Raw genomic sequence first — 25,031 nt, 5'->3', positions numbered from 1 at the left:
CTCGAGAGACTGCAGATCCGAGGGCGAGCCGAGCAATACTCGCAAGCGCTTACTGACCTCCAGTCGAGCAGCACACGAATGTCGTTACTTTCGCAAAAAAAAAAAAACTGTGACACCTGAAAATTACTTGAGCTCAGAAAACAACGCGATGCGTACGCGACAGTCACACGACAGAGAACCCGCCAGCACATGTATCCACGTATATGTATTCTAGCATTCGTGAAGCCAAATATATTTACGTTAGCCAGTCTCGCCCATGAAGGATCGCGTCGTCCAATATTGTGGGCGTTCCCGCGGCTTCGTTTGTCCTCTGGGCAGCTGGTGGCGGGAGCGGTCTCGGTTTTCGAGGTCCTGCTTTTGCCGTAGCCACAATACAGCCGCGGCATCCCCCCATTACTCTGGCGCCACGTCGAGCGCGGCGCTAGTCCGCGAAGAAAATGGATTTGCGGTGACGCGACTTTCGCGCGGCACAGACACAGAGACAGGCTTTGATGGGCGCTCGCATGAGGTCAAAGAGCTGCAGGAATCTCGAGCGAAACACGTGGCGCTTGCCTGGCGAGAACTCGTCGTCATCTTCGTCCTCGTCCTCGTCTTGGGCGGTTGCTTCGCCGGCTGCGCCCTCGCCTCCAGACCTCGGGTGCCGCGTGCGTTTTCTTCTGGGTCGGAACGCGTACGTGTTGCGGCCTGGAATCACGCAAAAAGACATGTACACCGCGGCGCCGACTTTGAAGAGCAGCGCCATGAGGACGAGCAGCAGCACGTCGACGAGCCACTTGTACGTCTGCGGCGCCATCTCGCTGCCATACTCGCGGCCGACCAGGCCATACTGCCTGTACAGATCCTCTGCGGACTCGAGAGGCTCGTGTCCCATGTGCAGCGTCGCTGCCGACGCGCGGAGGTCCGCCTCGGCCTCCGCTTCGCCCTGAAGCTGCGCGCCGCCGGCGCCGCCCCCGCCTCGCTCACTGGCGGCCGCGCCAAAGTCATAGGCGTTCATCACTCGGATCGTCGAACCCTCGAAGGCGAGGAAGAAGGGACTGACGTAGCTCAGCCAGCCGATCCAGGTGGGCATGCTTTGCGGATTCGTGGTGAAGCCGTTTGTGAACGTGCAAAGCATGAAGACGAAGGCGCTGGTGCTGTTGGCCTGCGCGAAGGAAGTGCTGGCGAGAGAGCAAAGCGCGAAGGCGCCGTCGACTACAAAGTAGGCGAGCAGCGAGACGAAAAAGCAGAACGGGAAGGAGACGCCCTCGAACCCGACCAGCACCCAGAGAATGCTAAAGATTACAAAGTCCGAGAGAACGACGAACAGATTCGCCACCAACGTCGACGCGAGCAAGTAGGGCACCGGCGCATAGTATCCGTCGCAGACCTCCATGATGAACTGCGGCTTCTGCTGAATCAGCAGAGGCACCGTCCACAGCGCGGAGGCGCACACGCAGTACACCAGCAAAAACAGCGCCGACAGATGGTAATACGGCGCCTGCGTCTGCCGCACGCGAAGCATCACGAGACCCAGAATCACGCCCTCGACGACCGCGTCCCCAAAAATCGCCGCTAACGCACCCCGGTCGCGCAGCCACAGACGCACACTCCGCCGCGCCACCGTCCCAAACTGCGTCCACGGCCCAGTGGAGAAAGGCGCCGCGACGGGATGCGGCACAGGCGCCGCTGTGACAGACGAGCCCGCAGAAGCAGAGAAGGCCGAAGACGAAGATGCCGTCGACGGAAACGAGCCGAGGTGAGCCCCTATCTCGTGAACCGACGAACTCGAACCCCCCACCTAAAAGAAAACAAGCAAACGCCACGCCTGGCGATCTGGGCGCGGAAAGAATCCGCAAAGAATCCGCGGGGGACCAGCAAAATACGCACAGATTCATATATATATATATATATATATATATATATATATATATATAGGTATATATGCGTATGTCTATGTGTGCATGTCCATGTCGATGTGAGGATGAGTCATGTACACGCGCGTGGATTCAAGTGGACGCATGCTCTCAATAGCTTGAGATAGACAGAGAGAGGTATAGAGATTGATATATAGAGATAGAGACAGACAGAGAGAGATACACAGACAGAGATAATAGAGAATAGACGCAGAGAGAGATATAGATTTAAAAAGATACAGATCGCTGCTGCAGAGATTAGAGGCAACCAGCCTCGCACACGCGCTGAGGACATGGAATGTGGCCGCCGCGTACAACTCGCGTAGGGCAGCACATGTGCGACAGCCTGTTCATCTCGTTTGCCGTCGTCGACTGCGCGCTCGCCTGTCTCAAATACGTCTGCCACGATCTGCGTCTCACTCACCGTCTTCCCGTCCCCTGGATGGCGGACGGTCTTACTTCTCTCCTCGGCGGCGTCTCGGGCGCGGGCGCCCAGTCTGCATGCGTCTGCGAACTGGGGCCTGCATCCGGCCTGCCTGCGGAGGGCGTCCTCGACTTTCTGGCGGATTCTGGGCATCTCGTTTTCCTCAAAGAGCCGCGCCAGTCGCGCGGGATCGCCCTTCGCGGGGGAGACCAGGTCGCTGAGGAAGTCGGCGGGGTTCTGGTGCAGCGGAAACGCGTAGCCGAGCCGCTCAAAGTACTCCTGGCATGCCGCGACCGTCCCGTTGTACGTACAGCGGCCCTCGCACGAGAAGAGCAGCAAGTTGTCAAAGAGACGCAGGACTTCCATCGACGGCTGATGAATCACCGCGACCACCGTCATGCTGTAAACGTCGCACAGCCGCCGCAGCGCGCGAATCACCGCCAGCGCGTCCGCGGTGGAGAGGCCTGTCGTCGGCTCATCGCAAAAGAAGACCTGCGCGTCGCTCATCAGCCCTGAAAGCGTCAACAGAGGAAACCGCAGTGGCGTGGGAACGGCACTCGCAGGAAACCCCGGCACTCTGGTGCAGCTGGCAGGAAAAAACGAGCCTCGAAGGCCGACCAGAGACGGTCGAGGCAGCCGGCGCCCGCAGGACCCGGGAATCCAGCGCTCGCGCCAACATATTTCGCCTACATGTTTTCTTGCTTAATTCACGGACCAGTGCAGAGTAATGTAGATTAGCAAGTAGAGAAGGGTGCGCCAGCCTCGGACGACGGAACTAATAGAGCGCGAGGCCGGAATGTCCTTTTTCCACACCCATTCGAGCGAGGATCCACGCACAAAGAGGAGGAAAAGGATATACAGGTATGCGTCTACGTATATATGCATGCATTCCTCGCACACGAGACTGCGGGGAGGCCCGCGCGTACCGAGTCCCAGCGTCAGTCTGCGTTTCTGTCCGCCAGAGACGCCTCGCACGGCCTCGTTGCCCACGCGGCTCTCGGCGACGTCTTTCAGGCCGAGGACGCTAAGCGCTCGCTCGACGCATCGCTCCGCAGTCTGCTGGCGCTCTTCAGAGTCTGCGATGCCTGCGAAGTTCATCCGCAAATCGCGCGAGAACTCCAGGCACTCGCGAACTGTCTCGTTGCCGTCAAAGATGTCGTCTTGCTGAATGTACGCCGACACCTGCGAAGCGACCACGCAGAGAAGCAAACAAGAAGAAGCAGACAAACGAGAATGAGACGGGCTCCATAGCGACAGCAACCAGGAACAAAAACCAGAGTAGAGATGCAGGAGTTGAGCGAGACTGCGAGGACGAAACCAGAGACCTTCGAATGCGCCTCGAGGGCACAAGCGCGGCATGACGTCCATGTCTCTTCTGTTCCCAACTTCTCTCCGACTTGTGCGTCTCTGTGCGGCGCCGATGCCTGGCTTAACAGCTGAGCAAGAGGCGGTGTCTCTGTCGCGCGAGGCAGCGAAGTCAGGCCGCTCGCCGTCCGGGAGCTGCGATGTTGGCCTGTCTTCACTGCATGTGCATCCGGGCCGCCGGGGCTGATTCGTTTCCTCACTCGGTTGAAGTAGCGACCGCGAGGCTCGCCGTTCACGAAGACGTCGCCGGTGTAGTGGTCTGCCGGCGCGCGCGCGGCCATCATGTTGAGCAGCGTCGTTTTGCCGCACCCGCTAGGGCCCATGACGGCTGTCATCGTTCCTAATGAGGGAGACAAGATACGGACAACACGCCTTCGGGGTGCTGCAGTCTCGCGCGGGTGAAGTGAGTCCTCCATTTGCCCGCGTCACTCTAGCTCCCTACGCGAGGCGCAGACCTCTTGAAGGCCGCCGCTGCCTGCGCCCGAGGAGGGGCGCGCCATCCCCCGCGGTCCCTGCTAAACTCTAGATCCCGGTGGAGCGACACACCAGGCGACGAAGGCCCCCCGCGAGTCTGTCTATACGCAGAAGGACTTCTTCCCGTACCTGCTGCGAAGACGGAGGAAAAGGGATGGACAATGACCTGTCCAGTGAGGCCGATGCCGCACAGATTTCCTGCTTCTTCCTCGACTTCTGAGATCGCGCTGCGGGCGGCGTCTTTCTCAGGGCAGTCGCCAGCGGCCTGCGCCTTGAACGCGATTCCTTCAGGGTCGATCTCGCGCGCCTTGCTCGCGCCTTCCTTGGCTTCTCCGCTGCCGCTGCGCGACGCGCAATGGACCTCCGCGGCGCCGTTCGCGGCGACCTTCGGTCTACATCCACAGTCTCGGTCCTCGCTGGGCATCGTGTCGACTGCGGCGGCGAGGTACTGGCTCTGTCTGAGCTCCGCATGTCCGCGCGCGTCGTCGCCGGTCATCCAGCGCTTGAGTCCAGCGAGGGCGTCCCTCGCATAGGCCAGCGGCGACGCGAGAAGACGCGAGACCGCCGAGTGACTCGGCCGGCTGCGCCGCGGCGGCAGCGAGAAGCAGAGGTCGCGGACGACGATGGTACAGCCACCAAACGGCCGGTGGTGCTCGGGGTACGCTGTCTCGTTCTGCGAAGGAGAGAAAGCCACTCGACAGACGCCAGTGAAAAAAGAAAGAGAGACAGTTCTCTGCTTGCCGCGGGGAGACGAACTGCGAGCTGTACATTCATATGCACGCATGCACGCAGGCGTTTTTCGTATTCGACGATTCGCATAGACAAGAGATGCGGAAAACTCGCGTGGTTGCACCTGACCGCTGCAGGTCTGTGCACATCCATTGCACTCACGCCAACGCCTCTCCTACGCATGTATGCGCAGATATAAACACACATATATGTTCATATGCATCACACATCCGTACATAGAAATACGGATATAAATACACACGTGCATACATACGTACATATATATATATATATATATATATATATATATGAGTAGGCAACGCGATGGCGATGACACAAATCCCATTCGCACTTCCACAAGAAGGGACTTGAAAGTGTTTTGTGTGCGATGGCGTGCGCCTAAGGAGTTGCCTCTCACATCATCTTGCCAGGTGTCGCTCGGGTTCTCTTTCGCGCTGTCCTCCCCCTGTTCCACCACGACTGCGCGCCACTCAAGTCCGGTCTACGAAACGCGAAAAAAGACACCAGAAGATCCTCAAACAATCTGAACGGCACCTCCCACAGCCGCGGCCGCAGCCTCCGGGGGATATGAATAACGAACACGCAGAAAAGACCAGTCCGCCGCGCCTCATGCGACTGCATCTCCGCCAGCCGTTGTCAGACACATATCTCTATGACTCCTTCGCCCTACAGATGTAGGCCCAACATGCACAAGATACGCATGCGTACAGACGGCCAAAGATATATACATACATCTATATCTGTATCTACATCCATATCTACATATATATATGCATACAGTTTGAAGCGAAGGAAGGAGCTGTACACAGAAACCTGTACATTGAGCTATACACCCCCATAGATTTGCCTCCCTGCTCTTCTCACCGTTGCGCCTGTCTGGGCATGTTCATTTCGCAGCTCTACCTCGCCGACGAAGAGGCTGAAATCGTCGCCCGCGCGCGGCGGCCAAGTGTCGTCGTCTGCTTGAGCGTGGTCCCCTGCTAGGCTGTGGCATCCTGCTTCGGTCTTTCCCGATTTCCCTGCACTTGACTTATCGGGAGTCGTCGCTTCTTCTCTGTCCGCCCTCGATCGATCCGCTTCTCTTCTTTCTCGTCGCTGTGCGCCGCTGGGAGGCGCACTTTGTTTCGGTTCACTCGTTTCTCGTTGGGTGGGTGTGTCTCGGTGGGATTCCAGTTTCGCAGGATTGTCTCTACTACCTTCCTCGTCGCTTCCCTCCTCACCTTCTGCGGCAGTGGACGTACTTACACCCGGTGCCCCCTGGCAGACGGCGGCGGCGTTCCGCGCGCCGCAGGCGGGACTGCGCTGCGGTTCGAAAGCTTTCTGTTTTTTTCGCGTCTTCGCCTCCACGGCTGCCGGCGAAGTGCCCACAGGACTCTTCGCACCGGCATGCGCAAACGACGTCGCGTTCCCTTCGCGCGGGCACAAGAAAAGCGACGCCGGAGCCAAGGGACGACTTGCTCCGCATTTCTGCTCGGCCGCTGGCACGCCCATGGTGAGCCGCTTCGTTCTCTCTTGTCGTCTCTCTCACGATACCGAGGGCTTCAGAGACTTGTGACGCGGCGCCAGAAGGACCAAGAAAGGACCCGACGAACCAGGCAGAGAAGAGACAGCCGGTTTCCGCTTGGCTGATAAAAGCGCAACGCGTCCGCGGAACGCGCCACTGCACACGCAGATCCGGTCTCGCTTCAAGCACCGGAAAGGAAGTCCGGCCGGGGTCACAGGAGGGGGGTTTGGGTGTACAGACATCCGACGATATCGGGGGACCTTTCATCGGGGGTGAACGCCAGGAAGCGAAATATGCAGGGAAGAAAGAAGCAAATGTGTCGGCCGTCGCGGGAGCGCCGCAAACACTCGGAGAAAAAGTTCACGTAAGCCTTTGAGAGTCACCTGTGTCTGCGAGGGCGTGCCAAGTGTTCTCGAGGAAGCGAATCAGCCACCACAGCATCTGTACGTACACCTGAAGCCATGCAAATAACGGAAGAACTCGCGGCACCGTCGCTGGCTCTTCCAATGCACACGTTAACATGTCAAAAAAACACCTCTGGAAAAACGTCAACATACGCTCTCGATAGATACCTGCGTCTGCGAAGGCGTGCCAAGTCTTCTCTGGAGAGCACGCGTGGCGCGGGAGCAACTGTGTGCACACATGAGGTCATGCATAAAATGAGAGAACTCACGCACGAACGCGAGCTCCGCCAACGCACATGCCAAGCCTCCCTGTGCGAGAGGCTCTCTCGAGGAACAACGTTGCGAGGTTGAGGTCAAAGTCCCGTCTCTCTGCTCCAGAGCTCGCAGCTGAAAACGACTCAGCGAAGCGCGGGAACAGTAATCGGCACACGCAAGCGAATAATGCGGGCGCCGACAGCGAGGAGGCAAGGCCACCGCGGGGGACGGCGAGGTTGTACAGAAGAGAGGGCAGGGACGCGGAGAGTGTTTCGCCATCAAGGCAGCGTAATTATGCACCTGAGAACACCGACGTTTCCGTGTTTCTCTCGACAGACACGAACTGGGCTGGAGAAATTGCACATGACCTCTGCCTGGGAGATGGACCGCCATCTCCCCCGCGACCCAGCGCAGAAAGCAAAGAAAACGTTGTTGTCTCACAGGACTAGATCCGTCTCAGTGTCAATTGCTTCGACGAGGCCGGAAACATCGCACTGCCAGTGCTTTCCGCGGGGCGGCGTTTGTCTTTCGTGTGTGGAAAAGGCTAAGTGCCGATCTCGCCGTCAGCCGCTACGCAGCTCAAGCATTGTCCCAGTGCGAAAAACGCAAAACAAGCGACCGGGAGATACGGAGAGAGGCTACAGCAGAGGGCATCCAACTGCGGAATGGGGAGGCAATGGGGATAAAAACTCGCGTCACCACAAAAAAATAAAAAAACCTCGGGCTCAACTACCGTTGTCGCGCCTGCGAAATGCATAAGGGAGGGCGAGAAGGACCGAGGGGACGGCGCCACAGGAAAGACACAGAAGGGACACGAGGCTTTTTGGAGCACAGAAATGATTCTTCACAGAGAGTGGAGCGAAAAAATGAAGGCGTTCAGATCCTCGAAGGCGACGAAAGCCTCGTCAGGTCGCGCGACTTGCCCGCGGCGCAGCTTTGCGAAACACAAGGAACGCGTAGCCGAGACAAAACGGCCGCTATCGGGGGGCCGTGACTTCTTCGCACCACGGTTCGCCGTCCGGGTGTCGTTGAGGTTTCGCTCCAAAAAGGCGAGCGAGACAGAACAAAGAGGATCTCGCCGGGTCGTGGACTCACGGCGCGTTGAGAGAGTGCTTGAACCGCAGAGCAGTGTATTCGGCGGAGGAGGTGAAACGCCGAGGAATCGCAGAAGACGAGGCGAGGCAGATCGGGTTAGACTCCATTGAAAATTTGACGGGGATGACGAAGATACAACGCTGCCTTACTGCCAGAGCGAGGAGAGACCTCGCGAGTTGACCGACTCTACGACCACAGCACACCGACTCGTCTAGGAGGTGAACTGATGCAAACAAAAAACCCCGCGCGCGGACGCGCGTGTGCCTCGACTTTCCTCGGCAATCTCCTGACGCGGTCGCCCACCACGTCACCCCAAGTGGATTTTCGCCATGTAGACAAGCCCGTGAATTCCTTGGCATGTCCGCACCCAGGGTAGGGGAGAAGGGGGCGGTATGTATGAGCACGAGCTGCGTAAAAAAAAGGCAAGGAAAGGCGTGCAGTGAGCCTGAGCCATGGACAGACCGCTCGCAAGTCGCGAAACGCCCAGGACTCTCCCGCGTGAAGTTAACAGCAACGCGGATCTCATGGGAAGTCCTCACGCTGCGCTAAGCTCCTGCGCACGGCTGCCATGAGCAAATACACGGCGAAAAAAATGCCGCGGAACAGTCTGAACGCGTAGAACGACGCGGGTGACCGGACGAACGTCGAAGCTCCTACACCAGGGGCGCCGGCCTCGCCAGTGTCTGGTATCAACGTAGAGGATTCTTCGTGCTTCAGTCGAATGCATATATGAATATAGGTGTTTGTACCTCACATGGGACACGTGTCCGCGCAGCTCCATACATAGATATACATGGCTCTCCGGGAGATTCGGTGGACAGGTCGCGTGAGTTGGCATCGCGTATGGAGACACGATGTCGCTCGAGCGACAGAGTTCCACATTTCTGGCATGTTTCCGCGAAAACGTATTCGATGCCGCGGGTGCTCCCGGTGCGTGAAGCCCCGCCGAGGGCGGCATCACCCGCGCCTCTGAAGGAGGCTTGCGGCTGGACATATACCGAGGAGGAGCGAGGCACCTCGTTCCTTTTGGAGAGGTTGCCTTGGATGCAGACATGTAGTGGAAGAGATGCCTCGTACGTTAGGGCAACACGCGTGAACGACAAGTCGTGCAGAGGATGCACCGTTTCAAAGGGCTGAGTACTCGCCGGTAACTCGACAGAGAGACGAGTGCGTAGAGCAGCGGATTTGACTGCGCTATGTAGCGTGCCGCGGGCGAGTCGCTTGATATGGGTATGTATTATCCTGGCGGAGTTCGGGACTAGCTCTTCGATGGACGCATTCACGGCGCCGTTGCCACTGACCGGACAGCATCTGCCTCAAAGCACTCTTTTTCAGTCGTTCGTTTTTCCCGATTGGGAACCACGGTCACTGCAGCTACTCTCCTAACGTACCACCGACACAAAAAACTCTCAGCTCCGAGGGAGAGACTGTCATGCGTCCCCTGCAGATAAGGAGCGGTTACCGGGCGGTGTGCGTTTTCAAGGAATCTGAAAGAGTCAAGAAAAGTAGATGCGACCATTAGAACGGGAATCGCCGGCGTCCCGCGAAGTGCGTGAGGAACTGCAGAAACATGGGCCCGGCATCAGCCACTCGAACGTCGTTTCTAATGTCAAAGCACGAGGACAGCGTCTCTCTCCCATACCACGAATCTGCCTTTTACAGTGTCTTCTGCGCCATCTAACTCATCCCCCACGGTTGCTAACTGTGCGGCCTCTACTTTGTGTCGAAGCTGCGCCGAATGCGTCTGTTTATGCTGGCCTCGCCAATGATCTCGGCCGAGGAATCTCGAGCTCGATTCGCGCCGGCTTACGTTTTACAGCGGTCTCCCTTGCAGGAACAATAAACTGGGCTGTTTCAGAGCGCCTTGTTCACGCCTTTGCTATGCATTCATGCGCCTCACACTCTCCCACAGTTCTCTCCCTATTGACGGCGAGCGCGACAATCGCCAACTCTCTGCGTGACAGCGAGAAAGGTGCGTCTCGGTGCGCGCTTCACCCCTGCCGACGGAAAGTGACGGTCTCGCAGAGACGCGGCCAGATGTGGAGACCAACCTCGCCGCTGTCTGGTGCGGCAAACAGCACGTGCTCTCCGCCTGCCCCGTAAAGCTGCATGTCCAGACTTTGAGGCGCCGGCAGCCATTAGGATGGCGTCGGTTCAGAAAAAGAGCGTACGACCCCCACATACAGGACTCACGGCTTCGATGCGTACGCCTCACGAATATGCCACGAGCTCTGCTCCTCATGCAGGCTTCAGGGTGGAAAGCTCATCAGCGGACTCCCCCTCCTGAGCTGTCAATCTCAGACCGAATGTCCGATCTGGTGTGCGGGGACCAGCTGCCGTGTGAGCCGCGAACCTTGAATTCTGCTGCTTGCATCCACCGGCTCGAACGTAGAGCAGACAGAGCGGACTCGAACGAAGAAGGAAGTCCCATTTCCATCGGATGGGTCGAGTATAGGGTCCTCAGGAACCTCAGCGGGCGACTGTGGCAAGCCGTGGCTTTCCGCTGTCGCTACATTCCCGCTCTTAGGCCTAGTTTCTATAGGATACTCGTTTGCACACAGATCCAGCGAGCGGAAGATCGAATATCGCGTAATCTCAAGCGACTACTGGCTGGTGCGTCCACAGAAGTCCGCCATAAGCTCTTTTACGAAAGCAGGGTGCTGGTTGTGCGACACCGCAGGGGAAATATGTCTGGCGTGCATGCTACCCCCGTAGAAGCGCGTGGCAACAAGCAGTGTGAGAAGAAAGAAAGCAAGAGAAAGAAAGAGGAAAGGATTCCGTATCTTTAGTCAAGACCTCCACGGATCAGACTCTCTCCGTTGCCTGTATCCAATTCCGAAATCGCGTGGCGACAAGACACACCATGACGTGCTCTCGCTACGCGGAAAAAGGGTGAGCAGCGCGAGTGACTCGCGTATATCTCTCTTCTCGAGACAGGGAGGAAAAGAGGCCTTTGCTGCGCTTTTCCTTTCGTTTTTACTTTTCCATTGTCGGGGGGTCTTTGGTCGCAGTCCTCCGCTTTTCGGCGTTATCCTCGATTTCTAATCGCCGCTTTTCCGTCGTTTTGAAAGCTCTCCGTGTGCACTCGATCAGACATCGTCCGGTGGATGTGCATACACCTATCCTCTACGCTTTCCGTTCCCTCCCTCTCTGGCGTTTTATTTCCGTCCTTTTCCGTATTTTTTCATTTTCTCTCCTTCCTCCCTCGCATATCTTTGTTGCGAGCCACATCCCTCAGAGGAGGCGCGGACTCTGAGCCAGGTACAGCGACCCCTCGACAGCTAGGGGCGATTATTCTCCCTCGCCATCTGCTGTCTACAACCGTCAGACTAGTCCTCCTCGCCCGTTTCTCTCCGCGTTTGAGACCCTCTGTCTTCCTCCTCGCATCGAACTACTAGGCCTCGGCTCGCTGCTGTGGCTTCGTTCTCTCCACCGAACGGCATTCCTGGAGGCGTGTCAGCCCTTTGGGTACTCTTCTCTCCCGCATAAAGGCTTCGGGAACGTGGCGCCCGTCGACCCCGTCGACTTTGGCTGGCTGGTTTAACTGTTTTTCTCGTCCGGCGTTCTCCAATACGCTCTCGTCCCTCGCACGACCGCTTTCTCCTCGCTCTACACGCCTCGTCATCTTGACTCTCCACGCGTCGGCGCGGCGCGCCCCCTCTCCTCTCTTTTGCGTCGCTCCAAAGTGTTCCATTCCTCGTTCTCTTTCTCGTTTTCGTCGCTCCAAAGTGTTCCATTCCTCGTTCTCTTTCTCGTTTTCGTCGCTCCAAAGTGTTCCATTCCTCGTTTTCTCTTCTCGTTTTCGTCGCTCCAAAGTGCTCCATTCCTCGTCCTCACCTCTCGTTTTCGTCGCTCCAAAGTGCTCCACTCTTCGTTCTCTCCTCTCGTTTTCGTTGCTCCAAAGAGCTCCGTCCTTCATTCTTCTGCTCACAGCGTCTTCTCACGCTTGCGCGAGTGCCGCGCGAGAGCTGAGCACTCAGGTCCCGCGACGAAGGCCCGATGGTGGCGAGCCCCGCCACGGGGGGCGGAGCTGACGATGGAGCCCCAGCCGGCTCGGAGACAGACGCGGTCGTGCGCCTGGGCTTTCGGCTCGACGGCAAACGCCGCGTGAGCGCCTCCGGCGGCGCCTCGATCTCTGGCGGAGGGGTTAGTCCCATGCGGCCTGCCCGCCTCTTACCTTTTGGGGATGCTCGCGAGGCCTGTTTTCTTGTGTTTTTTTCGCTCCGCTATAGCTCCTCTTTTTGAACGTCCTCTTCGCTGTCGACTCGAAATTGCGGCGTCTATTCCAACCCTGTAGTCTTTTACTTTGAGGGCCGACTTTCTCTCTCATTCCGCTTACCGTCTCTGGGTTCGTTGCTCTGCCTCTCCTCCTGGTCGTTCCCCCAAGTTTCGTTTTGCGGGGTTTTTTCCCCACTGTCCCATTTTCTGGTTTGTATGTTTTCTCTTCGCGACATCACTCACCTCCACCTTGCCGCAGCCGAGCACTTGGTCTTTCTTTTTTCTGTCTGTTCTTTTCCGCATCTCCATCCCCGCTCGTTTGGATATTTGATGCTGTGCTTGTCAAACTCCGTGCCTTGTCTCTCTCACACTCTTCGCGCCGCGTAGCTGCGGCACCCGTGAAGCCGCTGCGGGCTGTTTCTGACTCCTGCGTGCCTTTCACCTCGCTCGCAAGTATTCCGTTTCCTCACACTTCGCCTCCATTTTCGTGCCTGCGTGTCGCTCTCCACGAAAGCGTACCGCCGCGCGCGTCCCGCTGTCATCTGGAGGTCGCTCAGACGTTAAGATCTGCTCGAGCTTGCGCACGTCTACGCACTTGGTTTCCACTCCCTGTGCGGTCAGTTCGTCCTCTCTCGTCCCGCGCATGCGCCGGCTTCTTCGCTGCGTTTCCGCGTGCCTCAGGATGGAGCCTCAGCTACCCGAGGGCCACCCGCGGGGACGGCGATTGGCGGCGCGGCTCTGGGGGTAAGTGTGTCGTCGGCAGGTTCTCATGGCTGCCCTTCACTGTATCTCTCCCAAGGAGTCGAGAGTGGAGATGCGTGCTCGGTGCCTCGCTCGGCGCGGCGCACGGTTGCTTGCAGGTTCCTTCTCCGCGCCGCTGTCGCTCGCTCTGGATACAGAGCGGCTCTCGAGCGCAGGTCGTTGCGCGTGCGGCGTCTAATCTCGCGGTGCTGCAGTGACGAGTCCAGCTCGTTTGTAGACGTTTTGAGGTGCTGCGCCACTGTTTTGCGCTGTGCTGCCTCGTTGCCTCTTCAGCTGCCCCCCATCCGCTCGGTTTCATCGCCTTCGGTGCCCGTAGTCCGCCTTTGCAGGCGGCGGCGGATCTCATATTGTGTCGCCTGCCTCTCACTTCCCTCAGCTGTGTTTGCCTCGTGTGTCGCTTCACTCGCGTCTCGTTTTGGCTCTGCGGTCTCCGCCTTTCTTCTGCTTGCTCAGAATCTGCTTTCCGCGTCAGCCCTCTCCTCGCGAGCAGCCTCTGCGGCCGCGAAAAACGGCGCCGCGGCGCCGTCGTCGGCCTCTTCGTTTCCGCTCGCTTCTGGATTTTCTTCTTCTCTCCCTTTCGCGCCGCGCGCGGGGTTCCGTCCTCCGTCTCGTGCAGGCCCCGGAGGCAGCCGCGGCCTCGCAGGTCGCCTGCTTGTCCGAGCCTTCTTCGATGACATGAAGGCAGTCAGCACACATCGCATCAACCAGAAGAACGCGTTCCAAGTCGACTTGATCGACAAACTCGCGCTCGTTGTCCACCAACAGCTGGTGAAAACCGACAGCGCCGCGGCGCTCCCGGTGCGTGCGAGAGACGCGACGGCCTGGAGATTCAGGCCCGTATGCCGCTGAGAAGCGACTAGCGCGTTGACTCCGCTGCACATTTGCTGTCGGCGTGCTGCTTCTCTGCGGGTGGCGTGTGCGCGCGAAGTTTTCGAGACTCGCTCCGATTGCCTCCCCCGCGCCTCAGCATGTGTGAGTCGTGCCGCGAAAACGGTGATTTAGATCTGTTTGTGATGACCGTCTGTTTTTCGTTGCTTTCGCTTCGGGTTTTGCAGGACGCGCCTGAAGGACAGCAGGCGCTGCTGGACGGGCCGCCGTTCGATCTGCAGCGGAAGGAGGGGGCCGGCGCAGGCGGGCGCGCGACCGGCGGCGAGGATGAAGAGGAGGGAATCACCTTCACCCATGTCTCCTCAGCTGTGGAGGGCGCGACGCGCGTTTACGGCTACCGCGTCGAGGCGGTCTACGATCAGACCTATCACGTCCGTCACCACTCTTTACGGTTTAGGAGCTAGGGTTGAGCCTCCTTTGGGCTGTAGGCCTGCGTATTCTGCAGGCGCTGAGGAGCTGCGGCTGCCTGTCACGTGTAGTCTCAGACCGTGTTGCACTCCCTCTCAGGCTGCTGGCGTCTTCTGAACTGCGGTCTGTCTGCATGCCTGGCGCCCGGCTGGCGCAGCGAAGGAACGCCCAGCGTCCTCCCGGGGTGCTGCTTTCTGCTCTCTGCATCCGCGCACCCTTCGCCGCCGCCCTGTTTCTTGGCCCTGTGGTCTGTCTGGTGTTTGGCGCCTTTTTCTTGCGCGAGGCTGCCCCTGCGGCTGGCGTTCTGACGCCGGGCGGAGCGTGTTTTCTTGTCGCTCTTTCGGCGCTCAGGTGTTGAATCTGATGAGCGCGTCGCGGCCGGGGGGTGAGGAGGAAGCCGAGGGCGAGCGGGCGGCGCACCCGACGCGGCGCGGCCGCCACCACCAGCAGCTGCTGCTTTTTAAGAAGGGCGGATCGAGTACGCTCGCGCCGGAGGCCGAACTCACCGACTCCCAGATCGAGAAAGACAGCTGCGTCGACCCCTACTTCCTGTGCGTCGAGGGTCACGGCCTGCCTCTCTCAGAGCAAACTAAATTCTGCATAGAGATTCAGACTGTCTGTTTGCAGAGCTGGGCGTCCAACGGAGTGCCGGTGTCCAGGGGCGTGTCTAGGTTTCGTCTCACATTTTTACAGTCAGAAGGCCCGAAGTTCCAGTTCGGCGACAGCCTCCGCGCTGACCCTTCGAGGCCGCGGGCGAATCGGCAGACTCTGCACATTCCTGTGTTTTCGCGCATGCATGCATGCATCGTTTATATGTGAAGGTGCCTGTTCTTTTGTGGTGCTTAGGAAGATCTCGGGGATGTTTGACCAGGCGGGCGCGAAGGGGCTGCTTCTCGCGAACCTGGAAGTCGACACGTCGCTGCGGATGAAGCTCGACGGCGAGCGCCGCGCCTTCCCAACCGGCGCCTTGGCGGACGAGGCCGTGCCGGAGAAAAATCAAGCGAGCCCAGCCGCCGGCGATGAGAAGGTCGCTGATGAAGAATCAGTCGCCGGTGAAGCCCCGGAAGAGCCTGCGGTCGACTGCGCGTTCCTCAAGGGTGAGGATCCGCGCGCCGAAGCGGCGACAAGGCTTTCCTTTCTCTCCCATCACGACGGGTAGCGCGGAGTTTTTTGGATGCAGCGTGAGCGCGTGCGCGAGGAATCCGCTGGCTCACAACTGACGGTGCAGAGCGTTTCTGCGTTCGCCGAATCTCTGTCTCCGTTGAGTAGCGGCAATGTCCAGTCTGCTGCGCGTCACTCCGCAGCCGTGGTCTGTGTGCATGTCGCAGATCTCCTCTTGGCCGGAGAGTCGCCCGCGTCCGTGCTGTCGCTGGACATCTGCGCAAAGCCCATCAGCCACTTCCGGTCGCTTTTGGAGAGGTGAGGGAGGGAGCGACTGCGAACTGTCGCAGGCTTTCTGTCGCTTTAAAGCAGCCGTCACCTTGCCTCTCCATGCCCTCCCTCGCGGCAGCTGCATCTTGGTGCGTTCCATCCGCCGTTTCCTTTCTACGCCGTGCCGCACAAGTCTCCGCGCTTGGCCTCCTGCAGTCTCCGGCGCGGTCGGGACGTGAGGGCTGGCGGGGGGCTCTCCGACGCTGACGACGAGGCGCAGGACTTCGAACTCGAAGCCGAGGTAAGACCGCGAAGCTGCGTTTTCAGCCGTCGCTGGCCTTTCTCGCAGCCTTCTCGCGCTGTCTGCGGCTCGCTCGCTCTCGCGCCGTTCTGTCATCCTCCACGTTCAGTGAGTGGCGAACGACTTTTGTTTTTTCTCTCTGTGAGCTTTGCGGTCTTCTCGCGTCCCGCCATGGCTCTCGAGTTTCTCGTGTCCGCTCCCATGTTCGAGCCTTCACCCTCTTCGCTTGATCTTGCGCGTCTCTGCAGAACCTGCCTGATCATGCATCGGCCGCTTGCGCGGCGCAGCAAGAGAGGGGAGAGCGAACAGGGGGTCCATCCGTGTGTGTTTTTCCATCTGCTTTGCCGCCTCCTCAGTCGCTGGAAGCTGAGCTGGATGACTTTTACGGCGCGCCGCTCGGCGGCGACAGCCGCCTCGGGGACGCCTCGCAGCCGCCCGAACTCGACGATCTGAGCGCTCGCGTCGGCGAGGAGTACATGTGCGACGCGAAGGCGTCCGCGTTCTACGACGAGCCGCAAGATGCCAAGGCGCCGAATGGGCTCGAGGGAAGTATGGATGACCAGCTCTACGCGGACGCGATGGACTTCTGCGACGACGTCCACGGCGCGAGCAGCGCAGACGCCTGGAGCAGACGAGAAGACACCGCCGATGCCGACATGGGGGTAGAAGGACAGGCGCACGCCGACAGGAGCTTCGCCTCCTTCGAAGAGGAACACGAGTCCAGCGGTGAGCGAAAGGCAGGCATCGGCGCGCGTGAGGCAGGCGCATTCGCGAAGGGCGTTGGGATGTCTTCTGGGGGATGGTCTGTCCAGTTCTGCCTGCGCGTCGAATTGTGCTTCGTGTCTCCGCGTGACGCTGTCGGCTGTCGCGGTCCCCGGCGCCGATGCCTCTGCGACGGACTCCTAATCCTCCCATGATAGCGTTCGCTTTGTTCCGTCTTGTGCAGACTCTACTGCTCCCGCTAAGTCCTACTCATTCGACCGACTGGTGCCGGCTTTCTCGCAGTCGCTCGGCGTCCCCTCGGGAGGGTCCGGAGCCCAACTCGCGGCGAGGCGAGCGGCGGTTGGGCTCCTGTCGACCGCCGCGGAGGGGCGGCCCGACGGGGCACGGCCGGGAGGCGCGGCCGCGAGCCTGCAGGGGCGCGCGGACGACCGACTCTCCTCGGTGTCGTCTCTCTCCTCTTCGTCGTCGGCGGTTGGGCTCTTGGGCGACTCCGGGGGGCTTGGCCGGAAAGGCGGACTCGCCGCGGCGGGGTCGCAGGCCGCCGCGGGGCGCCTCACCGCCAAAGAGAGACAGCTGCGGAAGCAGGAGCAGCTGCGCGAGATGATCAATCCGTTCCGCGTGGACATGAGCGACCTAGACACGAAGAGCGGCGGACTGCCTCTCGGCTCCAAGTTCCAGTGCTGTGAGTTCAGTCGGCGCGCAGACAACGCGTGGAAAGGGAGATCTGAGTCGTACAGGGCCGAGCAACATGCACGAAGCCGATCGCCGAGAGCCGCCAGCAGAGCAGCGACCGGCGAAGAGGGCAGCGAACGGAGGAAACCGAGGAGAAGGGAAAGCGAAAGTGCATCAAATGAGAGACGCGAATGGGTAGACTGGGCGTTAGAGCTAGGCCGCCCCCGACGCGCACGCTGGCGAACACATTTTATTCGACGTTTTGCTAACAACAGGTGTCTTGACTCAGGGTCGAGCGCAGCTATTCTGCAAGCGACTCCTTCATCCGGCCGTTTGTTTTCCTCTACGGCGTGTGTGTTTCAGACGTCCCGCGGCCTCAGGAAAACATCACTGTTGCGGTGAGACGCAGAGGCCTCGAGCGCTTCTCGCTCCTTCCGCGTTCGCGTCCTGCCCGCTGCTGAGTCTGTTGGTTTTTTGGGGCGCATGATTCTCTCCTTCGGCGGACGTCGTTAGCAGCGCTGTCGGGTTGTCTCTTTTCACAAATAGGAAGAAACAAAAAGCTGTAGAACGTGGTCTGACTTAGGTTCGTTTACGGATCTGAGCCCTCGTGAGTGTGGTCGCACGCGCCGCCTCTGCACTCGTGCGTGTACCTTCTGCGTAGACGCGAGACATCCCAATTCTTCTCCGTTTGTTTCTTTTGTAGCATCTCCGGCCGACGTACTGTCGCTCCACAGCCGCGTCGAAACTGCATTTTTCCGCGTGGCCTGTGGCTCGCCGCGGGCAAGATTCGCCGCGTGCACTGTTTCAGTTTTTGCGGTATTCGCGCCTCTCCCTGGCTGCGGGTTTCACGCGTGTGCTTCATCTAAGTCGCCCTGCCTGTTTCGTTGCGCTGCAGTCCGACTTCACTTCGTCTCCTTTTTTTCACTCGCCGCATCTGCTCGTCTCGTTGGCCATGGTGCCGTTCAAGGAGATCCGTCTTTTCCGCCACACGGGCCCGGCGGGCGCCAGTTCGGCTCCAGACCGGGCCGGAGGGGCGCCCGGCGCGCACCAGGAAGACGAGAGACTCCGCGAAGACGAAGGGGCGTGGGAGGCGACGCTCGTGGACGCAGGCGACGACGGAGGTAATGCTGGTTCTCCGCCGCAGTGCGTCTTTGTACATGCGGCTCTTTGCTCTGACTCCAGACCTCGCAGTGCAGCGCGCATGCGCACAGGTGTTTGTTAAGGACCTCCCGGGTGACTGTCCAACTGCGATAGGCTTTTTTGTGGCCCAGCGTGTCAGGCCACCGCCGCGCGGTCTAGTAGCCGGAGTGCTGCGGCGCTTTGCGCGAGAGTGCGTACTGCGCATCTAAAAGTTGTAACAAAATTATTCGTATCTGCGTGCTTTGTCCGTTTCATCAAACAGTGAAACTGCGAAAGGCGTGGCTTCAGAGAGGGGCTGGCAGGAAGGAGATCGATGCAGAGCAGTTCGATGCTGGTGCCGGCGTGCGCTGCTGCGCTGCCTGTCCCGCGCCGAGGCGCAGCTGTGTGTCGGGTGTTACCGCTTTCCTTCGCCTTGAGCGCCGCAGCTGCGTCAACGAACTGGCTCGAGAACCGCGTGCGTTTCGTTTCCGCACAGCGCTCGGCGCCGACGGTTTCTGGCCGTCTGTAGGACATGCGCCTCTGTCGAAGCAGCGCGCTTGCGAGGAAGCAGATGCGAACGCCCAGCACTTGCTCGAGGGCGGCGGCCTGTTCGACAGCTGGTCCGACACCGCGATGTCGGCTGCGGACGGCGACCAGGCGTCGTGTAAGTTGGCTCGACTCCACCGAACAGCGCGCGTCGCGGGGAGCCGCCGCGTCAGTGCGTGGCCGCGCAGCAGCTCGTGTGTCTTCCTCGCTCGAGTCGGTCTGGCATGCTTCTGCAGGCGTCGTGAAGCAGTCGCCCCGCGCCGCTCACGCGGTACACTACGCTTGCTTGCGTGACATATGCACCTTTGCATATTCATAAAGGTAAAAACGTGCATGTACACACAGAAGGCCGTACGTACAAACGTATGTGTGTATTCTGCATACATGGAGGCGTGCGAGGACTGGGCCTATGCGCAGATAAAGAGGAGGCTGGCGCGGCCGGCGCCCTGCGGAGGAAGAGCCAGTCGTTGATGAGCGCCGGCGCATCCCTCGTCAGCTCTTTTTTTCCGCCGTTTATGTCACTTCGTTGTCACCACGTTCGCAGCATATATTGCTCGCCTCTTTGAGCGCGGCGACGCAGCCAGCCGCGGCGGCGCGGGCCTGTCCCTCGGCGACATTATGCTTCTCGAGGAGCCGCAAAAGGTGAGGCAGCGGTAGGGAACAGAAGAAGGATTTAGGGTTTCAAAGGAGGGTTTAGGATTAAGAAGAAAGCAGCGGAGGCGCAGACGCAGCGTTGCACTCCTTGTTGTTTCCGGTCTCAGGTGGGCGCTGGCGAGCTGCGGTTGACTCTCCCGTCGCGTTACGTAGACGTCGCAGTGGTAAAAAAGGCGCTGAAGACAACCCTCGGCGTGCTGCCGGGCGCCGACGACGCCGACGACGAGGGCGGCGAGCGCAATCAGCGCAAGAGAAAGAGAGGCTCCCAGGAGCAGGCGATCGCAGGCGCCGACGGAGAAAGCAGCGCGGAAGAAGACGAACGAAGTGGCAAAGAGGTCGAGTGCCGTGAACTGGTAAGACCTGTGCAGGAGGCCACTGCATGCCTCGCGGGTTTGTGTGTGTGTGTGTTCGGAAATGTCCGACTTTTTGATCTCCGTTTTGTCACGTCCCCCGTGGTCCTCTGCTCGTGCTGTACGTCGTATCGCCCTTCTCGTTTTGCTTTTCTGCGTTTTCCCTTTGGCGCCTGTGGTTCGCTGTGCATGCGCGCGGCTGACTCGCGCCTGTGCGGGTGTAATACTGCCCAGAATGTCCCTGTTTTCTTCTGCATGCAGGCGCTGCTGAGTGCTGACCGCCACGACGGAGTGGACTTCGCAACGCTCTGCACGGAGGTAGGGAAGGCTGTTTCGGGGCTACGAATCGCAAACTTGAGTGGGGTGTAGGAATCAGGTTGCGGCTGAGTCTCTTTGACGTGACTCAGAGCAGCACGGGGTGTGGGGTTTATTTAGGGTCTTCGTTCAGCTCGCGGGGAAGCGACGACGACCGCAGGACAGGGGACGAAAGCGGAAGGAGGCGCAGGACGGGGCGACGCGTTGCTCACAGGAGCAGTCGTTTCCAATGAAAACAGACTTGGGCAACGAAACTGCTCTATCACGCTGAGTCAGCACCAACGCGTACTGCGGAGTCTACCGGATCAAGTTCTCGTGCGATCTTCATGTCCTTCATGCTAGAAGGGTTGAATTCCGAGATCGTCATCATCGCATTTGCTGGAAAGCTGCGCTAATTCAATCAAATTAAAGGCCGTTTGCAAGAAAATCAAACCAACTGATTAACATACTGCTGCTGCGGTCCTGTGAGGTTCTGACTCCACAGACGGCGAAGAAGCTCCCGGTGACTGTGAGGGCGAACTGCTCGTCGCAGATGCTTTTTGTCTGCCTGCTGTATACCTGCAATGAGGAAAGTAAGCGACGCATGCGACACGGAAAGCCGAGAGACAAGAAAGGCGCGCAGACGATGAAGCAGCCAAATGTGGGCACCTCAGAGCCAGGGCAGGGGAGAACCAAAAGACGGGAAGACAAAAAGCGAAGTCGTCGCGGGTCACGATAGAGACAAAAATGAGATGGACAGAAGAGACAAACAACGAAACGACGCAGTCGGGTGGGCAGTCGGGAAATGAATTAGGCGAAGCCCCGAAAAAGTAGGAGGACGTGCGGTGAACCGCTCGCAATATCGAACGCAGAACAAAGGGTAGGCGGGCGAGAGAAGAAGCAAGCGAGAAAGGAGACATGTTGTGCGCGCGGGTGCTCTCCGTATGCGGCAACTACAGGCGCAGACGGAGGCGGTCGCTGCTCAGTCTGTTTCCCGTCTGCACAACCTGCAAAGGAGACGTCCGTTTCTGGCTCGACGAGGAAGCGTGACGGAGAGGGTCACTTCGTTGATTCCTTTTGCTTGTTTTTTTTCGGATTTCGATGTTGGCAGCGCTTCACCTGGAGCGTTCTGCGGACTTCACGTCGTTCTCGGCCTTCGTGAACGCGCCCAAGGATTGGCACACGCGGGACGACCTGGAAGCTGCGCGGGCGCTGGAGACAGTGGCTTCGTACCCGCCGCTCGCGCTGCCTGCGCTCCCCGAAAAGAAAAGGAAGGACTGCGACGCCGAGGAGAAAACTGGTCAAGCAGACGGCGCGACTCGTGACGCCGCAGAAGACGACTCAAGCCCCAAGAAAGCGAAGAAACGCTTGATGCTCGCCGGCGAAGAGGTTGACGCAGAGTGGCGAAAGCGGAAGAAAGACGAAACGGAGAGGCGGAAAAAGAGAAAGGAGCAGAGGCGCAGAAAAAGGGTGCTCGAAAAGCCTGACGACAGTGAGGACGACGCCGACAGTGAAGACGGATTTGAAAGTTGCTGAGGCAAATGAAACTGAGAATCGGATCATGGACAAAATCCGTGTGACGTCCCCACAGGTCCCAGCGAGCCGGCGCCGTGGGAACTGGTGCGCATTTACGTTTCTGCGCATAGCGTCGCAATCCGGGCTCTCCGCATCTGGACTGACATATAAATATACATAAATGTATGTATACTAAACCCTAAACCCTGAAAAACACGTCTGTCGCGCCTCAAACAGTCCAGTCGCGGGCGGTGGGAGTTGCCAATTCTCGTTCGACGAATGAATCGCGCACGCGGAGAAAGAGTGCTGTCACGCTGGTCGCGTCTAACCGAGCAGAACCTGTTTCACAATCCCGGATTTTATTTCTCTAAGGATGTCGTAACGCCACATCATGACTCAGCTTGCTCGGCAAGGTCGACGCATGTTGGCAGCTCTTCAAAATTATTCTTGGCTTGCGGCTCGCTACGAACGCTGGAGTGAATGTGGAATCCTGAGACTCGAATGCGCAGTGCCAGAGCTACAGCTGGATCGGCTGACGCAGACGTGCTGCTGGATGCTTGCCTGCAGGTTTGGCTTTGTTTCGCTCGCGTTTTAGATTTCCCGGCCGACTCGTGAGTATGCAGAACGCCGAGGTAGTCGAACTGGCAGAAATCTACACCACGAGAGCGGTGGAATCGAACGCCAATCTGCCAGCTCCTGCGTCATTGCTAGCCACCGTATCGCGCTCTGCAGAATCAAGGGACAGTGACAGACTCAGGACGGCTGGAGCCACAGGCAGGAACACGCGTTGACGTCTTCCTCGAGAGTACATGGGAGCCGACACATCTTGAGGCAGAAAACGCTTGTTACGTTTTCTGAGCGAACCGTTCAATATCCGAATCTGGGGTGGAGGCTTGCCGTATGTGCGTCTGTAACAATCTTGGAGATAGCTGCATGGACCTCTCCGGCTAGACTCTGAATCATGGACACTGTTCGCATGCAACGGATGGCGGGGGAGAGGCAGTGCCAACATGTCACGGGCCTTTTACCCTTCCTCGTGGCCGCACACGTCGATGTAGCAATGTCGAAAGCTATTTCGTGCTTTACACCCGGCAGCCTGTACAACTCCGTTCAATTGCTGACAGGTGTGGGGTGCCGGTGCGTGAAAAAGCGTTTGTGCTAACTGGCGAATCCGCTGGTCTGGCGGTCACGCGTTCTCGCACGACAACGTAGTGCGATTCTTTGCTGGAGGAACATAATGTCGGATGAACTGCCGCGTCGGTACACGCTGGCTGGTGACGCGGAGCTTTCCGACTTCCCGTATCGAGTGCAGACCACAAATGCGTTAAGGCCTCCCTCATTCCCATCAGGACGGAGTGAAACACTGCGCTGTGATTTATCTGATGCTTTCCACGGGTAGAGTGCCATTCGCGCTACCCTCCGTTTTCTGTCTTGGTCAAGGACCGGCGTCAGACAAGCGGCTTTGCCACCCATGACCTAAGAATGCAGTGTGCTCCCTCATTCAAGAGGAGTACAATGCACGCTCGTGCAATGATGAGCGATTTGTGGACTGGAGGCACGGTGTGCCTAGTGTACTCGGGACTTGAGTGCCCTGGCGACGTACAATCGAAGCGCGGAGGTGCATACGACCTCAGTTTTGGTTTTCAACGTTGAACAACCTACACGCAATAGACAGGCATAACCTCTGCGACGGGGATGACCCGTTCAACGCTACGATCTGCTGAAGCGGGGAAACACTGTGATGAATGCCCTACAGAAAGGCCGCCACTGTGTTGCTCTTGCCCTTCTTGTTTGAGTACCGTTCACCGCCGCTGGCAGCCTGCAATGTGTGAGGCACCGAGCAGCTGCAAACGTATAACGTAGCGTCGCTCCAGTAGGGCGGGCATGTCAGGGAGACTCCCAGGACGGTGGGCTCCGACGGACACACAGTGACAACAGCCATACTCGCAGAGTGTTTACCAAAGCTGCGCTGACACGTAGTTGGGACCCGCACGGGCTGTCCAGGTGGCACTAGAGCAGCGCGCAATAACCATAGAGGTACTCTCAGAAGGAGTTCTAGAAAGAAGCAGGTCGCCCAGGTGCCAGTGTACACTGCTGGGGAGGGCAGTGCTTCGTAAAGCGGCAGAGCAAGTCGAATGCCCTGGATGTCCTTCGCCGGGGGGACCGGTAGCCTGTCGCCTCGCCGACGGCTTGTCTCTCTCTGGATCGCTTTAGTGAGTCGCTCCATTGAAAATAGACCAGCATTCGCCGTGAGAGGGTGGAAAACAGCGGCGATGGTTGAGCCTGCGTTACTGCTTGCCGCATCAAAACCCACGGGGGGCCTCAAGCGTGAGCCGTGTCTCCTCTCGTGCATGCAGTGCGGTCGGACTGCGAGTTCGGCGGCTTCTAGGGCTGTCTCCTGAGTTCCACACGCTTGAGGAAGACGCCGAATCTCCTTCAAGGCATCCATCCCCTCTTTTAGCTGGGGCGGGAGTCTCATTTTCGTCTTTTGAGGATCTAATGTTGAGGCTGAACCTGACAGGAGTCAGCTTCTCCTTCTTCCGCACGTCAACCGGAGCCGGGTGTGTCTTCTGGGCACGCGACAACATAGGAGACAGATGCGTGCTGCCGTCTTCAAGTTTGATCTTTTTCCGCCCGGTTTGAAAAACTCGCATCTTTTTTCATTCGACGTATACACCCACATCAGAGAGGACGTCAAATCGCTTCTGGCTCGCGAGTCGCACCCCCCATGTAGTCGAAGCATCTCGCTCTCAGTTCCTTGACGCGGTTTAGTTCTTTGCACGCGTGTTTCCCTCCTTCGAATGGCACGTAGAGAGGTCTCTCCAACCGCGTGAGCATATTTTACAAGGTCGTGGGATGCGACTTTTTCTCTCCTCTTCTGTCTCCGCGTATCTCTCGTCTCTGCGCTGTTCCACCTCGTACTGGTTCGCGTCAAGCGACCAGCTTCGGCTGCCACATTCGTCGTGCCGCTTGATCTCTTCAAGGCGCGAGCGTTTCTTCGCGCTTCGTCCCTCCTTCTTCTCTTCCTGCACCTGTACTGGATACCG

The 25,031-nt window shown here is 58.8% G+C and overlaps 2 protein-coding genes across 2 annotated transcripts; one reads left to right on the top strand and one right to left on the bottom strand.

Annotated features, from left to right (window-relative positions):
- Positions 1-421: 421 nt before the first annotated feature.
- BESB_021040 (uncharacterized protein) lies at positions 422-6,396 on the bottom strand (the record flags this gene model as incomplete). The annotated part of the gene is made up of 7 exons (XM_029360813.1): positions 422-1,777; positions 2,317-2,828; positions 3,243-3,498; positions 3,882-4,021; positions 4,285-4,828; positions 5,303-5,386; positions 5,770-6,396. 7 exons carry the CDS (start codon positions 6,394-6,396, stop codon positions 422-424), a joined length of 3,519 nt encoding a protein of 1,172 aa, XP_029216172.1.
- A 5,766-nt stretch (positions 6,397-12,162) lies between these two features.
- BESB_021030 (uncharacterized protein) lies at positions 12,163-22,005 on the top strand (the record flags this gene model as incomplete). Its single annotated transcript, XM_029360812.1, has 18 exons — positions 12,163-12,309; positions 13,063-13,125; positions 13,597-13,941; positions 14,199-14,402; positions 14,791-14,990; positions 15,286-15,536; positions 15,768-15,858; positions 16,027-16,111; positions 16,468-16,837; positions 17,058-17,516; positions 17,870-17,904; positions 18,402-18,627; positions 19,122-19,289; positions 19,716-19,813; positions 19,933-20,178; positions 20,437-20,493; positions 20,975-21,062; positions 21,581-22,005. 18 exons carry the CDS (start codon positions 12,163-12,165, stop codon positions 22,003-22,005), a joined length of 3,558 nt encoding a protein of 1,185 aa, XP_029216171.1.
- Between the last annotated feature and the right edge of the window lie 3,026 nt (positions 22,006-25,031).

Source organism: Besnoitia besnoiti, chromosome XI (genome assembly GCF_002563875.1).
Source record: "Besnoitia besnoiti strain Bb-Ger1 chromosome XI, whole genome shotgun sequence".
In the NCBI taxonomy this organism is placed as follows: domain Eukaryota; phylum Apicomplexa; class Conoidasida; order Eucoccidiorida; family Sarcocystidae; genus Besnoitia; species Besnoitia besnoiti.
This window is presented reverse-complemented; position numbering and strand designations above follow the sequence as displayed.